Genomic DNA, 16101 nt, shown 5'->3' with positions numbered 1-16101 from the left:
GTCAGCTGACGACGGCGCCCGCCGAGGCCCAAACCCCGCCGTGCGCAGGCGCCGGGCGGAGGGGTGGGGTGAGCGGTGCGTGGGTGCAGAAGTGTGGGCTGTGTGGGTGCATGGGTGCAGTGGTGCATGGGTGCATGGGTGCAGAGGTGCATGTGTGCAGAGGTGCAGGGTGTATGGCTGCAGGGTGCATGGGTGCAGAGGTGCAGGGTGCATGTGTGCAGAGGTGTATGGGTGCAGAGGTGCAGAGGTGCATGGGTGCAGAGGTGCATGGGTGCAGAGGTGCAGGGTGCATGGGTGCAGAGGTGCATGGGTGCAGAGGTGCAGGGTGCATGGCTGCAAGGTGCACGCATGCAGAGGTGTACGGGTGCAGAGGTGCAGGGCGTACGGGTGCAGAGGTGCACGGTGCAAGGTGCAGATGTGCAGAAGCGCACAACGCAGCAGTGTAGGATGCATGGTGCAGAGGTGCAGGGTGTACTGCGCAGGCTGCAGAGGTCCATGGCTGCAAAGGTACTGGTTGTGCAGTACAAGGTGCAGAAGTGAGGGTGCAGAGGTGCTGGGTGTGCAGTACAAGGTGCAGGGTGCACAGTGCAGGAGTGCAGAGTTGCATGGAGTGGCACCGCAGAGCTGCACAGTGCAGAGGTGCAGGAGTGTAGGATGCAGGGATGCACAGTGCAGAGGTGCAGGGTGCAGAGCTATGGCTGTCCCAGCTCTGCCCTGGCCCTCCCGCTGTGTCACCTAGCGGGACCCCGGGCACCAGCATTGCCCCACTGGGCTTTTCTTAGTGCTGCCAGACGTGGGAGCAGAGATGGGGCTGCTGCCAGCCCCGAGCTGTCCGCTCAGCTGAGGGGCTGGGTTCGCCTGCCCACACTGTGGCAGCCAGGCCGTTAAGGAGGGGTAGAGCCCTCACAAGCATGGGGCAACTGAAACCCCTCGTTCCCTCGTCCCTAGTCGTTTCCCCCATTGGCCGTATCTCCATAGCATCGCATTTAATCTGCAGCCAGGCCCCCCTTGGAAACCTTTGCAATCTCTTGGGGCACTACTGGGACTCCCAGAGTATTCGATGCTTCTCCTAAACCCCAGGGGGGATTTGGGATTTTTGCAGCATGCAGTCAGCGATGCTGCCGCACAGGGAGGGATGAAGGCTTGTGTGTCCGGCCAGGCCCAGGGTGTCACACACCTCCAGCCTTTGGTGCTGAGGAAGAAAGAAATCCTTTATATTTATAATTTTGCATGTTGATGGCAAGCTTTGAACTCAGCAGCAGCTCCTCACAGCACCAACGGTCTCTTGCATGCACCTTGCACCCAACTCAGGTGCCTTGATGCCAGCAGGGCACCTGTATATTGCTATTGCAGTAATAATATTGTGGTCTGGATTAAAATGTACTGCTATAAGCATGGCAGCAGGGGAATCTTCAACCCAAACTGTGCCGGGGGAGCTTTGGTACAGCAGGTTGGAGAATAACTGGGACAGAGAAAACCAGGAGGCAGAGAAAGCACGGGGACACAGCTGGCATCCCCCAGGCCTGGGTATCCCCGCGCCCTCGGGGACCTAAGAATGTCAGAAAGATGCTTGAGTATGGAGCAAAACTGCATCCAAGCCTGTTGCTTCTTCCTGATTTTCCAGGAGCCCTTTTTCATCTTCCAGAGAAGCACAAAATACACTGGAAGATGCAAAGATGCAGCCCAACAAAAGGTGCTCAGTACTTAGGCAATTTCCCCAGCCTCTGTAATTCTGTGAAATAACAGCCCTGAGTGCCAGAGCAGTTTATTTCTGAGCAGTGAAGTCTGGAGGGACCGGACAAGTGCTGGGAAGCAGGAATCAATACTCTGCATCCCAACAGTGTTATCCCTGTGTTATTGCACACCAGGATCTACTGCAGTGGTACGCAAGTTAAGAAGGGAGTGGAGTCTTTTAAGGAAAAAGTTGCTTTTTTGTTTTTTTCAGGGTTTTTGCACCAGCATTAAATACCAACATAAGAGAAGAGGACAAGGAGCCTCCGTGCCTGACACTGCTGGGGCCAAGCCCTGAAACGCACCATCCAGCACCACATGGGACGTGTCCTGGTGCTGTGTCTTCCCAGAGGGCTGTCTGCCTTGGTTAGCATCTCTCTGCAGCACACCCCTCCTTCCTTCCCTCTGCCTTCCTCCTCCCTTCCTTCCTCCCTCCTTCCTCCCTCCCTCTTTCCCTCCTTCTGCCCTCCTTCCTCTGTCTTTCTTCCTTTCTCCTTCCCTCTTTCCTCTTTCCCTCCTTTCCTCCTCCCTCCCTTCCTCCTCCCTCCTTTCATCCTCCCTTCCTCCTCCCTCCCTTCCTCCTTCCTTCCTCCCTCCATCCTTCCTGCTTCCTCTCTCCTTCCTTCCGTCCCCTCCTCCTTCCTCCCCTCCCCACCACCATGTGAACCCAAGGCCGAGCAGCGGGTCACCCTCTCCGTTCCCCACCCTGGGTCGCAGCTCCTGATGTTCAAGGGTCCCTTTCAACCCCCCTGCAGTGCCGCCCACAGCACCCCGACCCTCCCCATGCCCGGCACGGGCTGTCCCCCCCTGGGCAGGGCTGCTCCAGCCCCACGGGCTCCCTGTGGCCTTTTCTCCCTGGCTCCTGCCTTTCCCTTCCTCGAGGCAGCGGCCGTTTCCCTTCTCCAAATCCTCAGCCCCATCCCCTCGCCCTGCCCATCTCCAGATGAGAGCTGCTGCCTCCCCCTGCCCACGCCGATGTCCCTGTCCCCCTTGTCCCTGTCCCCCTCGTCCCTGTCCCCTTTTCAGGAGCAGCAGGCAGGGCCAGGCTGCCGGGAAGCCAGCATGATGCTGAACAGTGTTGACGCTGTCAATATTTTGGCTGCAAAGGCTGCAATGGGCTCTGCGGTAACCGGCCAGCAGGTGCAGGCCCTCGCTTTTGCAGCAGCCTCCATCCAAGCCCGAAGAGCCCTTCCCACAGCTGATCCGCCAGGATTTGGCCTCTCCTCTTTTTTTTGGGGTGTGATTGGTGACGCAAATCAATGCAGATACAAACATCAGTACGGGTGCCTGAAGAGCAGCAGCAAGGCACTGATGGTGATGTTTTATTGCCCTCATAACATGGGGCTGCTACTGCGCTGCTGTGACGTACCACGGTAACGAGCGCATCCTCGTCAGCCTATTTACAGGCGGCTGCAAGGCCCGCTGTCCTCCCGGTGAGGGCTCGCACCCGGCGGCGAAGCCCGTTTGGCTGGGGCGGCTTTCAAGAGAGGAGCCACGCGTGCAATGGGGACCGAGTGCTGCCAGAGCAATGCCACCCCCGGGGCTGGTTTGGGGAGGTGCTGAGCACCCCCAGGCACCACCTCGTTTCACGTCTGCTCTCCCACAGCGGCCGGGCAGGGCTAGGGGACGTGCTGGGGTGGGGAGCAGGGACACATCCCCCTCCTGCTGCGGGACAGGGCTGTCGCGGGGAGGCTGAGACTGATGCTCTCGAGACGGGCGCTCGGGACTGTGAAGCTGCAGCCGAGGAGGACCCGTGAGCCAGAAGGGTGCTGGGCACCAAGCGAAGCAGCGTGGGGCAGCTCGGGGAGCCCTGCGGGCCGTGGCAGCCCCCCGGTGCAGGGTCTGTCCCCAAAGCGAAGCTTTTCTCACCAGCCCTCCTTGCAAATCCGAATCGGGCTGGCTTTTCTCGCAGGCAGTTAGCATGAAACATTGATGGCCTTCAGCTGCGTGGCTCATCCGGAGCCTGTGCGGCCTCTACATATTTAATTTTTTCACCATTAAAAACGCATGAAGCGATGATCCCTTTTGCACCGTCCCTAATTCACTTCCATCGCCCATCTCGGTGTGGAGCGGAGCATCTGCCGGGGAGCAGGCAGGTGGATGGGGGGGCTGCTGGAGGTTTCAGAGCTGCTTCAGTCTGGCAGGGAGAGGCATCCACTGTCCTAGAAAAAGCAAACGAGGAGAAGGTGACCAACAGGGTCCTGGAGAAAAGCAGCAGGACCCACTGCTGTAAGAGCCTGGGCAAAAGGCTTTGAGTTGGAGAGAGAATAAACAACCCCTCAGCACTGGGAATGGGAGCAGGGTGCAGCATGGGGACCCCCGGCAGCCCCAGGAGCGGAGCTGGGGGCCATCACCTGCCCCTTCAGATGCAGCATGCAGAGCAGAGCCACCCATCCAGCACACAGACTGGCTCTGGGTGCAGACTAGGAGCCTCCCACTGGGAAACAGCCCCTCACCTCCCTCCCACCCAGCGCAGCAGCCTGGGGGGCCTTTCACCTACGCAGCCCCTCGCCCCCATTCCCTTGGGCTCCCAGCTTGCCAGGAGCAAAGGGAGGAGAGGAATGACAGGACAGCCATGCTGCTCCCATCAGATTTTGGCATATTGTGGAGGAGGTGCTTCATCCAGAAAGGAGAAGGTCTGCAGAGGGACTGCTCTTGCTTGGCAGATGCCCTGAGATCAGCGGTGCCAGCAGATGCTCAGGGATGTGCTGTAGGTGCAGGCAGACCCCGCAGACCTGCAGGCAGGGAGGCAAGGCAGGAATGACCTGTAGTTGCTGTTATCACAAAGAAAAAATCAGATATTTTAAGGGAAAAAAAAGCCTTAAAAATTTTAAGATGCCTATAAAAATGCCCACTTTTAAGTACAGCCTGAACCATGAGTTCTCCAGGTAGCAATGTCGGATCAGTGCAGTGCTGCTGGGAGCACCTCTCAGCCGTTGGAGAGTACTTTTCCTCCAACTTGGCTCTTTGCCTGTAAGTACAACATACGGTTGGTAATTCTGCCATGCATTTTCAGGCTAAAAGTCAATCAATAACAACCATTTCAAAGGGGGACAGATTGGAAACGCTGAAGCACCACAACTGCGCCTGCAACGATCACATTTTGTGCTCCTGCTGTGCAACTGTGTACATAGCAGGCATGAGGTGCTGCGGGGTGCAAGTCTGCACCACCCCAAATTTCTCTCAGCGGTTTTGCCGGCCAGTGCTAAAGAAGTGCCGCATACACAGCCAGCACAGCCCCGGCACGCCCATCCCCGAAAAGTGTCCCTAAGGGCACCTGAGACGGTTGCAGAAGGCCATTATTTACTCCTCGTGGCCCCGATCTCTCCGTTGTCACCCGGTTCCTGGCACTTGCTGCTCATGTGCTTCTCTTTCCGACTCCCCTGGGACTATCCAGCGGGAAGCGGTTGCAAACCCGCTTGCTGTGTTGATGTTTCCTTCGTTCAAGGACAGGCGACTGCCACAGCAGCCCCAGCCCTCCCTCACCCCCGCAGCACCCTCCCTGCCTCGTGACGCTGGCGAAGCGAGCGAACCCCAGAGTGGGAGAATGAAGGTTATTCTTGGGAAAAATAAATGATTAAGTTTAATGGTCGTGTTGCTGGTTTGATGGCTATCTCCTCCCACGGGATGTTTACGTCCCCCTCCCTGGCCTCAGCCCAGAATTGGGGCAGGAAGGGGCGACACAGGCGCGGGAGCTGCTCCACCCCTCGCCCTATTTACACCAAATAAACCTCCTGTGCCGGCGGGTTGGCACTCCCCTTAAAAGTCAGGGCAGGTGACAGGGGCAGAGGGGACCCGGCTGCGGGGTGCACCGGACCCCGGGCACATGCTGCAGGTGGGGCTCAGCCTGCCCCGCTCCCCCGGGGGGGCGGCCGGCAGCTTCCCCATGGCCGAGCCGGCCGAGGACGATAACGCGGGCACTGGGCAAGGTGAGTGAGCTGCAGCCGGGGACAGCCGCACATCTCGCGCTGGGGAAGATGCAGGAGGCTCTCGCTGGACCCGCTCGTGCCAGGGCCACATCCAGCAGAGGAGAGGGGCTGGAGCAGACCCACATTTCCTTCCCCAACACCCCCGACATGTCCTGGGGCAGGCAGAGGTGGTGCCACCAGCCCCTGCCCTGGGCCAGGGCACTGGCAGCTGGGTGGGCTCGGGTTGATGCTCCTCAGTACTTCAGGCAGGGCAGCACACAAGGCGAATTTGGGGACCACGGTGGTGCAAACAGCCCCGCTTCAACCCCAATGTTCGTTTTAGCTTGGTTTCTATGGCTAGAAGCCTGCATGACTGTACTCAGGGTCTGTCTGTCTTCAATGCAGGGAGTCAGGCTGAACGGCAACCAGTTAAAACTGCTGCCCTTTCCCTGAACCAGAACTGAACCTGATCTGCTGGCTTTGCTGAACTTGAGCAGGGGCCAAACTGAACCGGAGAGCAGGAGCCAGAGCCAGAGCCAGCCTGGGAGCAGCCTGGGCGCCCGGACCCCCTCAGCGTGCCACCACGTGCTGCCATGCACGCAGCACACGGTACCGGGACCACACTGTCCCCCCTGTGCCCCCTTGGGGCCTGAGCAGAGAGGTTTGGCTCGGTGCAAATCCATCCTAGACTCCCCAATCCAACTGAGCGCATCCAAGATAAATACATCAGAGAATTAATGTGTGTGCTTATCGACTTTAGCCTTGCCAATTAATCACCACCCAGGAGAACTCACCTACGCGGAGACAACTCCCGTCTTACTTGTACAGAGTTTGGAGCTGAGCTCTCTTCCAACCCCAGGGAAAATGCCGCTCGCTTCTCTCTAGGAGGAGCTCAAACTCTGCTCTTCCCAGCACAGAGCTGGCGGCTGCCACAGCCCTGCCACAGTGCTGAGTGCGGGAGCTTCCCCCAAGGGTCCCCCAGGGACCTTCTGTCTCCAAGGGGCTTCCCAGATGCTCGCCAGCCTCTGCGTGTGGTCCCCTGGACAGGTTCTCTCCAGGTGCATGGGGGCACGCAGGAAACAGGGACCCTTTGGCACCCCGCCGTCCATCCCCGCACCCTTGGCGAGCCCCTTTTGCTCCAGCACCTTCTCCTTGCACCTTCTCTCTGGCACCCGTGTGGCCGGAGGGGTCGGGAGACTTTTGCGGGAGACTTTGGCAGGAGGCAGTACGAGGGAGGGCAAACACCTGAGGCCAGCTTTGCTCGCTCTGTCTGGGCTCGTAGCAGCCTGGTCCTGGGCTGCCAGACCCAGACAGGACGTTGCCTCCTGCCTCGCTCTGTCCTTGGGAGGGGACATGATGCAAATGGTCCCTCTTGGCCTCAGCATCGCTTGGGCCCCCACTGCCCGTGAGGTCCCTCCCGCCCCTGCAGAGGTGGGCTGGAACTGAGCTGCTCGTTATCCTCGGTGGTGTAATGCTGCTGTCCCGTGGTCATCCCTGGGGGACAGGCCTGTGTCCCTGCTCTCTGCACCTCCCTCTTGGCAGGTCACAGGCTGGGAAGTCAGGAGCTTTTTGAGGGGCACAAGCCCCGCATGGTGTGCAGCCCTGACACTGAGCTGGTACCTGGCCCCACGCTTCCCTGAGCCCCTGGACAGCAGTTTCACCAGGGCCCTGAGCCAATGTGAGCAGGTGAGGGCAAAGTGAGCAGCTCCAGCCAGGCAAAGCCTTCTGAAAACCCTCCCTTTGCAGGGGGGGGAGAATAACTATTGAAATACAAGATGTTGCTGTAAGACTTCAAAGCGTCATCAACCAGGGTGAAACGCTGTCAGCTGGGGCAGTGAAGCATGTTGAATAAAAGGTCTTTGTCCTACAGAGATGTTTGGCTCATCTCCAGTCACCATCTTGATCACATCTGAGGCTGACACCTGGGACATTGATGCCTCCTCTTGTCTGGGCTGTGGACAGTTCGTGGACTGGGACAGGATGCCAGACCCAGAGCAACAGGCACATATCCCCCGAGACATCCTCAGCAAGCCCCTGAAGGAGCTGAAGAAGCTGGCAAGAGAAGGCTACTGGGCAGCGAGCCGTGCTCTGAGAGCTCAGGTCTACCACCAGCTCATCCAGCAGGTCACCTGCCGGCTCGTCACCCCAGATGCTCTCGTCTACAGGGATGTGGCGAGTCGGCTCTTTGGGAAGCTGAGTGTGAGCTCCCACCCTTTGCCCGAGTTCCTGGAACGATGCTCCATGCCCACGTACTGTCTCAATGTGGAAGGGGTCACCGCCTTGAAGAAGATCCTCATCTGCATTGGCAACCTTTTCCCTGACATAACCTACAGTCCAATACTCCCCTCTCTGGTGGCTCTGCTGCTGCACTACAGTGAAGACGAAGCTCAGTGCTTTGAGAACATCTCTCGCCTCATCGCCAGTAATGCTCCCCACACCAGCTACATTGACCAGTCCTTCCTGGCCCACCAGGCCTCCTGCATGACTTTTGGGGATCTGGCCAACAAGCACTGCCCAGCAGCTCACAAACTCATAGCCAGCACCTCTGAGAACGTCTTTGAGGTCTACTCCAAATGGTTATCATGGCTTTTTCATGACCTCCCCTTCAATTACGCCATCCGCGTCTTTGATGTCTATCTGCTGGAGGGGCAGAAGGTCCTCTACCGTATTGCTCTGGCCTTGCTGAAGCAGTACAAGCTGTCGGTGACCTCCGCTGAGCTGGAGGGGACTGACATCAAGGCAGACCTGCAGGCTTTCGTGCAGAACATTGCTGAGCATGTGACTGTCGAAAAACTCCTAGAGAGAGCCTTTGGCATCCGGCTGTTCTCCCGCAAGGAAATCTGGCTTCTCCAGATGGCCAACAGGAAGGCGTTAATGGAGAAGGGCATAACCATGGTGCAGAGCAGGTAAGGAGACCTCTCCTTTTGCCAGCTCTTGGGGCTAAGCAGACAAAATATGAGTTACAGTGGAGATACAACATGAGGGGGGCTTCAGGTATCTCCCGCAGCTATGGCTATGCTGGGTGCCTCACTGCTCCTCACGAGGGACCCTGTTAGGAGGCACTATACAGTTAGAGCTAGCGATGTTAACAAAAAGCTCATGATGCAAAAGGCATGACAAAACCTGATGCATAGGGGCTGCACCCCTAAAAGCAGATGGGCACCCCAGCTTGGCAGTAATGGATGTTCTCCCTCGTGCAGGCAGTCCTTCCACCTGGCCGTGGACATGCAGATCTTCAGCTCCAGCATTGTAACGGTTCAGGAGATGCGCATCATCTGGTCCTGGATCCCTGAGCGCTTCTCCCTCTTCCCCCCACTGCTGCTCTTCTCCACCTCAGAAGATGGGTGCAGCCTGCAGAGGTAAAGCTTCATCTGCTTGTCAGGTCAGGTCAGGTTGGATAGGCCAGGTGTAAAACTGGGGAGAGGTTGGTGGTGTAGAAAGGAGCAACACGTAATGCCCATGGGGTACATCTGAGGTCTTCTGGGGACTCTCCTGGGCTCAGTTCAAGATCTTGAGCGTGGTCTGGGCCCGCGCTGGCTGTAGCGGAGAGGGCTGAGGCTCAGTGAGGTGGCAATCAGCAACTTGGCACTGCATGGGGAACATAGAGCCTGGCAGATGTGCTGTGCAGGGGTATGTCCCCATGTGCCACGCCGTGCTGGGCATGCTACAAATGGCCAGGTCCAGCCAGCACGCCATCCCCAGGACTCCAGCTCCCTCCCAGCGGTACAGAGCACAGGGCGGCTGCTGGACACTGCAGTCAGTGCTGCAGCTCAAAACAGCTGGAAAATGAGTTTGCCATTGACTTCCCAAGACATGAAGCAGCAAAAGCCTTCCAGTGGGCTGAGGCTGCCTTTGCATGAATGTTTTCAGGCAAGAAACCCAAACCTGCTCCTCTGTAGGAGCACGTTAAGCTGAGAAGTTGCACCCAGAGAGCAGGCAGAGCTTAGGGCAGGGGCAGACAACACGTGGGTATATCCTGCGATGGGGAAGACATCAAACCTTCTAAACACAAGTTGAGAGAGACCAACCGTCATGGCCAATGCCCAAAATTGCAATAGAAAGATCAATGATGTCAGCGCTGGAGACAACCCAGGGCCCAGTGACACGCACTGCCACGGCCATGGGGTGAAGGGTGCAGTGGGAAGCAGGGACATCTCTGCAACACTCAGTGCCAGGGTGTTTCTCTACTGAGAGACTGGGAAGGGATGCTGGGCTGTTCAGGGGCTGGATGCTGCCCATGCCGCCCTGGTTCTCAGGGCAGTGTTTAAAGGTGGGGCTGCGATGGCAGTCCCTCCGTTAGCACCATGAGCACGCTCCCCCAGCCCATGAGAGGTGAGCAGGCATCCCATGGCGCAGTGCTGCAGCCCCATCCTGGGAAGCGCAGCCCTGCACCTTTCCAAGGCAGCAACAGGGTGCAGAGCCACGATTATGAAACACATTCAGATTAAAAGCAAGCTTGTTCGGTAAAATCCCCCCATGAAGCATGCCTCCCAGCCTGGTGCCTGAGGGTAGGGTGGGAGGATTTAGTGTTCGGATTTATCTGAGCTATTACCTGCTTCACCAAGCAAAAATGATGACTTGAGAAGTCCCATAAGCCAACTCCCTCTGTTCCTGCGCAAACACTGAAGCTGCTCAAGCTACATGATTATGAGTCTGCTGCTGTCCTTCCACGAGCTCCCTCGGGCTGGCTGCTGGCATAGCAATAGGCTGAGAAGAGCCACCACAACTCTCCACTGTCCTTCACAGCCTCATGCTCACCACGTGCCCAGGCTGTCTGCATGACATGATGCTTCTGGGTCTCAGACCACCACTGACCCCAGCCTCCTTGTTCATCCCTGCAGGTTTTACACGTGCTGTGAAGGCTACGAACCGACGGTGCTGCTCATAAAAACAACAGAAGGGGAGGTAAGTATTTCCCAAGCAGAAAAGTGAGCTGCGCTGGTGCCAACGTGGGGAAGGGGACAGGGTGGTTGACGCCACCAGCACTTCTTGGAGCAGCCACAGGGCTGCACGGTCCCTCTCCTGCCCTGCCCTGGGGTCTGTCCCAGTTCCCAGCAGAGAACAAACTGCACCTCTGGCACTAAGAGCCGCCTTAGACACAGACTGGTCTAAAGGGTGCTGCTGGGGGGAAACAGAGGAAGAGTCAGTGAGCTGGAGAGAGGCCATGAATGATACTCTTTTATTGCAAATACGGACTAAATCCAGTCCTTGCTAGGCAGATTTCCCTGAACTCAGCAGATGCTTTGCCTGAGCCAGGCCTTGCTATCAATGCATTAAATGCAAGGATCTCTCTCTGATTGCAAGAGCAGCCACACAAGGGAAATGGAGGAGAAATAAGGACAGCTTCTACAATATTTTTAAGTTGTGAAATTACTGCAAAAAACCCTGAGCCATGCCTCTTTCCGGGGACTCTGAGAGTGGCTCATAAACCCGTATTTTATCTCTCCACTCTTCATCAAACACTGGAGGCAAGTTCTGCAAATTGTTCAGGCATCCCAAAGATTTATTGACCTACCAGTCCTGATTTCCCAAGCCTGACACTTCAGCATGGTGTGGAGATAAACACCCTGCCACCCCCTAGGGCCTTGTGCAGACGAGAGAAGGTGACTTATAAAACCTTGTTTCCTACATGGTTTAGCTCATTTTATTCCTTAGCTAGTACCAAGGATAGGCATGAGTTCCCACCTCTCAGCAGGTCCCCTCCAGCCATGGTCAAGGCAAGGACATCCACACCAGGGTCAGCCTGACCGTGGGTGGAAGAACCCCTGGGACTGGTTAAAAGCCTTGTAGGTAAAAAAAGATGTGTTACCTGAGTCTTTGCCATTTTAAGCCATATTTTCTCTAAAGACTCATAAAACAGGTGACCACCTTGCCACTGTCCAGGGGCCAGCTGAGGACAGGGGACTCCTAGACCCCCGTCTGCAGCATGTTGCAATACTGTTCATATAATGGTTTGAGCCACACAGTTATTCCTCCATTGCCGGGAGCCAGAGTGGCCTCGGGGGTTGAGGCACAGCTCCTACTCCCAAGCCCAGGCCGCGGAACACACCAGCACAGCCGAACTGGCCCTGCTCAATCAACCAGCATGCAGCTCACTGCAATCGCCTCTGCTGCAAAAGAGCAACCCCCCAAATCTCCCAGAGTCCCGCCTTAGGCACTGAGGCTAAGTGGACTCATGTCCAGAGCACCAGTGACTTGTCAGTGCAGGATTTAGCTGGCATAGCAGAATTTGGGTCTCTGATTCCTGCAAGGGACCTCGCAGAGCCCTTGCCCTCCTGAACACACATGTGATAGCCAGTGTTTCTGGGGCTTCCCCTGGTCCCAGCCATCTCCCCTGCTGACAGCTCCCTGTGCTCTCTCCCGAAGGTGTGCGGGGCGTTTCTCTCCTCTGACTGGAGTGAAAGGAAAAAGAGTGGGGCAACATCAGGCTTTTTTGGGACAGGGGAATGCTTTGTGTTTACTGTAAGTCACATTTTACTTCTGGGTTTACACTTACGGGTTTGTCTGTTACTTTTTCCTTTACCCCTCTGACAGCTCAGGGCATGGTGGCACCAAGCTGCTTCCTTACCATGGTCCACCGCTGCCCCTTAGCTCTGGGAGGAGGCAGCAGCACAGAAATTGCTGTGCTGGATCAGAGCAAATGGAGAATGAACTCCTGCCTTGGGTGAGCCGGCTTGCCCCGAGCCCCCGAGGCAACGTGGAATAACCCGAGTGGGTCTTGGAGCATTCTCCTGGGATGACAGCGGGGCAGCATGTGCAGCAGGGCGGGTTTCTGCCCCGTTTGCATGGGGCAGCTCCTGGATGGAGCATTCCCAAATCAGCCCCAGCATCCCTGCAGAGGGAGCAGGCTGAGCTGGTCCAAGAGATCCTGGGGCAAAGTCCAGCATCCATCCAGCATCCCACCGGCATCCATCCAGCATCCACCCAGCAATGTGGGCAGTGCAGGTTTGCCCATCTCTGGCAGCACCTGGCAAAGACAAAACCAACTTCTCAGTCACAGCCACCTCCAGAGCAGCCCTGGCACTGCAGATGCCTTGTCCCTTCCCTGCCCCAGGTCCAGACCTGGCACACAGCATTTGGTCCCTGAGCCATCTAGCCAGGCAGCACCATATTCTCCCAGCAATGGAGAGATGCTCCAAAGGACAGAGCTCACCATGTTTCTCCTTTCCAGGTGCACCCAGAGACAGAGAGGTATGAGTGGGTGTTCATCAAGAAGCCGGAGCTGGCCAAAGCCATGCCGCGCTCACGCCAGCGGTCGCCTTCCCCATCTCCCACATCCCTCCTCGGCTCCTCCCCAGACAGCCACAGCACCAGCTCAAACCGTCTCACCGTGCCCACACCGCAGAGGAAAGGCCGTCTCTCCCCATTTCTGGCCATCAGGCATTTCCTTCTGCCTTCCAAAACAGCCTCCATGTTCATGTCCGGGTCACAGGAAGGGATCATTATTGGTAATTACCAAATGGTGCCCCCTCCCCCCTGACACACCGCTGCTTTGGCTGAAAAAGGCTCTACTCCAGATTAAAATCTGAGCTGCCTGTAGAGGCAAAGACCTCCTGGTTTAGGATATCAGTTTAAAGTCAGAGGAGATGAAGTCAGCCCCCTCTTCCTCAAATTAGCAGGAGAGTGCAAAGCTGCACAAGGGCAAGGATGCTTTTTCTGAGAGCCTCAGGGGGCTCTGCCAGCCAAGGGGGAGCACCATAGCCCAAACTTCCTGGTGCGGTTCGCACCCTTGGGGCTGGCATTTCCTTTCCCAGGCCTTCCCTCCACTTCGTGCAGGATGGAGAGGAGATTTAGGTGAGGATCAGCCCAAGGAAGGGCCAGGCATGGTCACCCGGAGCAGACATGCCAGCTGTCTGCCAGCTCAGGCTTGGGCATGGGGGTTGAATCTTTATGCCTCTGCCAGGGTGGGTTCAGCAGAGGACCGCAGCAAGTCAGAAATGCCTGCAGCACTGACAGCTGCCGCTGCCTCCCTTCCAGCCCTTGGGAGCAGGATCAGGGCAAGCCTGGCTGCGGAGATGCAAGGAGCTTTCCTTGTTTTCCAGCTCTCCAAGCAGTTTAATAATTCAGCTTGTGCTACCAGGGCAACCTCTCGCACTGGCTGCCCTGCAAATAGCTCTCCGGGAGCTCTGCCTCCACGCTGACATCCCGATTAGCAGAGAAGGCAGCTCAGGGCAGCCCCAGCCCAGCTCTGCACCGTGGCCACAGGACAGAAAACTGGGAGATGGGCACAATCCTGAGACCTTGTCAGCTGGGCCAGTGCCCCTGCTTGGGTGGCAAGGTGGGGAGAGCAGATCCCAACCATCCTGCTTGCTTTTGCAGGTGGAGGAGGAGGGCAAGCTCTGTCCCTTGACGCCAACCTGCTCTGGGGGCACACAGAGCACTGTGAGACCTTCGACAACCCTCCACTCTGCCAGGAGAACTTCAAGGTGCAGCTCTTGGAAGTGTGGGGCTTTCAAAACACCTAAGTCCTGTGAGGGACAGCCCCTCACCGTGCCACCCACGGAGATGGGGACCCCTTGCTGCATGGGCCACCACCCTGGCCTGCCTGCTGCGGTCTCTGCCAGCAGAGCCGCAGGCACCTCCAGTCGCCATCCTCCCCTCCATGGTCAGCTGTCGTGGTGGTGTGGAGGGAGGGCAATGCAGTGCCGGGAATGGGACTGTAGGTGCTGCCTTCAGGGACATTTGAGGTCCTCTCCCACAGTTTAGACCTGGCCCACTCCACCCAGTCTGTCCCAGTTTAGGATGCTGGAGGGGAGGTGAGCCAGTCCAGTGTTTCTCACACGTCCCTGGCCTGTTTGCAGCTTGGGGCTCAACAGCAAACCAGTGGTACTGCAGCACAGGCAGATTTTATAGGAATTTTGAGCCTAGGCAAAACCAAACACTGAGGTACAAAGCTCACCAGAAACACCCTCAGACCTTGCTTCCCCTTGCTCCTAAGGCCAGCACCACCCTTCGAGCCATACGCAGAATTTTGTAGCCTCTGCAGGTTACCAGGACTCCCCTGGGATCATGCATTGATCACCATCCAGCACAGTGCAAGAGACCCTTTTTGTCCATGGTTGAAACTGCTGATCAGTGATTAGTGAAGTCCTACCTGGTGTTTATACACCAGCACCCAACAAGAACCCCCCAGCTGTGTACCTGCCTTGTCATTTTTGTATTAAACTGAAGATCTATATTCACTACAAAGGGCTGATGTAAGACTGCGAGCAGTGAATACATATGAGCCTTAACCAACGTGCCCTAACTACCTGGGGTCAGGACAATGGGAGACATGCCATTTTAAAACATGAAATATGAACGTGTATGTGTAGCTCGGTCAGACAAGGCAACCCTCGCGTGAGGGTTGCAGACCATAGAGATATCATTCCGGCTGCAGGATGAGAACGTCCCCCACATCCAAATATACTTTCCACTTGTGGTTTTATCTTTCATATATTCCACTCCTCGAGCTATTCGGAGCAGGAGCTACCGCTACCTCGGTGCCTGCTTCCAGTGATGGGAGGAGGACACTGGCAGGAGCAAGGCGATGGCAGCAAGCTCACACAGTACCAGTCATGCAGCAGACCTAGGAATTAATTGCTTGTAGCCTTCAAAGGGTATGCAGGTAAGGTGAGGAGGTGAGACACAGCCGTCCACACCCTTGTTCCTGGCCTTCACCCACACAGCTCAAATGAAAGAACACTGCCCAGTCACCCTTTCCCTTCAATTAAAAAGCTCCGCTAGGCTGTCCTCAGTATTTCTTTCTTTTCTGTGATCACGTACTGGACTTTCTGTCCAGCTGAACGTTTCCCAAGGGAGTCCCTCTCCCTTCCCAAGAGGCTGTTTCGCCTCTCCACCCAGAGAAACGCAGGATGCACGACCTGCCTGGCAATGCAAAGCCCTTCGTTAGCAACCTGGCCTGACCTCCTCTCAGCAGTCTTCAGAGTATTTCCTTGTAAGGGGCAAGCAGGGCCCGTCTAATGTATTAAAATACCAGGGGCTGAGGTTGTATCGTGCAGGCCATGGATGTCTCTGATGCGGTGGCAGAGCCTGTGAGTCCCTCTGAGGCTGTACGCGCTGTGTACCTATGCTCCCCGCCGATTACAGCCGTAAATCACAATGGATGTCAGTGCGCTTATTGCATTCACTGCCTGTAATCTGATGAGCACCTCTGCCATTTCTGGAAGGGACGCTGCAGTCCTTTTTCTTCTTACGCTTTATTCCATTACTGAATAAAGTTCAAAACTCTTGGAGAATAAAAATAACCCCTGAAACTGCACCGGGGAAGCAGAGGGGCCGGGAGGCTGAGGGGACGTGTAACGGCATGTGAAGAGACCTTTCATCTTGCCGTTGACTGCAGCGGGGTCAGCAGAGACCAAACGGCTGCTCTCCGACGGCTCTCGGCGGCCCAGGCCAACCGGGGCCGGCCGGGACAGGGGTGGAGGGCAGCCCCCGCGACGGCTGCCTCTCCGGCCCGGCC

At 56.8% G+C, this 16101-nt stretch overlaps 2 protein-coding genes across 2 annotated transcripts in view; both read left to right on the top strand.

Annotated features, from left to right (window-relative positions):
• Nucleotides 1–5557: 5557 nt before the first annotated feature.
• Nucleotides 5558–14104, top strand: LOC104839238 (TBC1 domain family member 24-like). The gene is made up of 7 exons (XM_010579436.1): nt 5558–5660; nt 7510–8545; nt 8840–8998; nt 10481–10544; nt 12006–12101; nt 12811–13087; nt 13959–14104. The coding sequence occupies exons 1-7, from the start codon at nt 5558–5560 to the stop codon at nt 14102–14104; spliced, it is 1881 nt and encodes a 626-aa protein (XP_010577738.1).
• A 1539-nt stretch (nt 14105–15643) lies between these two features.
• The window catches only part of CFAP52 (cilia and flagella associated protein 52), a 21722-nt gene continuing 21264 nt past the window's right edge, over nt 15644–16101 (top strand). The window contains exon 1 of the mRNA XM_010579494.1: nt 15644–15673. Within this exon, the coding sequence (XP_010577796.1) occupies nt 15644–15673 (30 nt within the window). The remainder of the gene's footprint in view (nt 15674–16101) is intronic.

Source organism: Haliaeetus leucocephalus, unplaced genomic scaffold, assembly GCF_000737465.1.
Source record: "Haliaeetus leucocephalus isolate CR32 unplaced genomic scaffold, Haliaeetus_leucocephalus-4.0 Scaffold657, whole genome shotgun sequence".
Classification (NCBI taxonomy): Eukaryota; Metazoa; Chordata; class Aves; order Accipitriformes; family Accipitridae; genus Haliaeetus; species Haliaeetus leucocephalus.
Note: the sequence above shows the minus strand (reverse complement) of the source record. Positions and strands in the feature narration are given on the sequence as shown.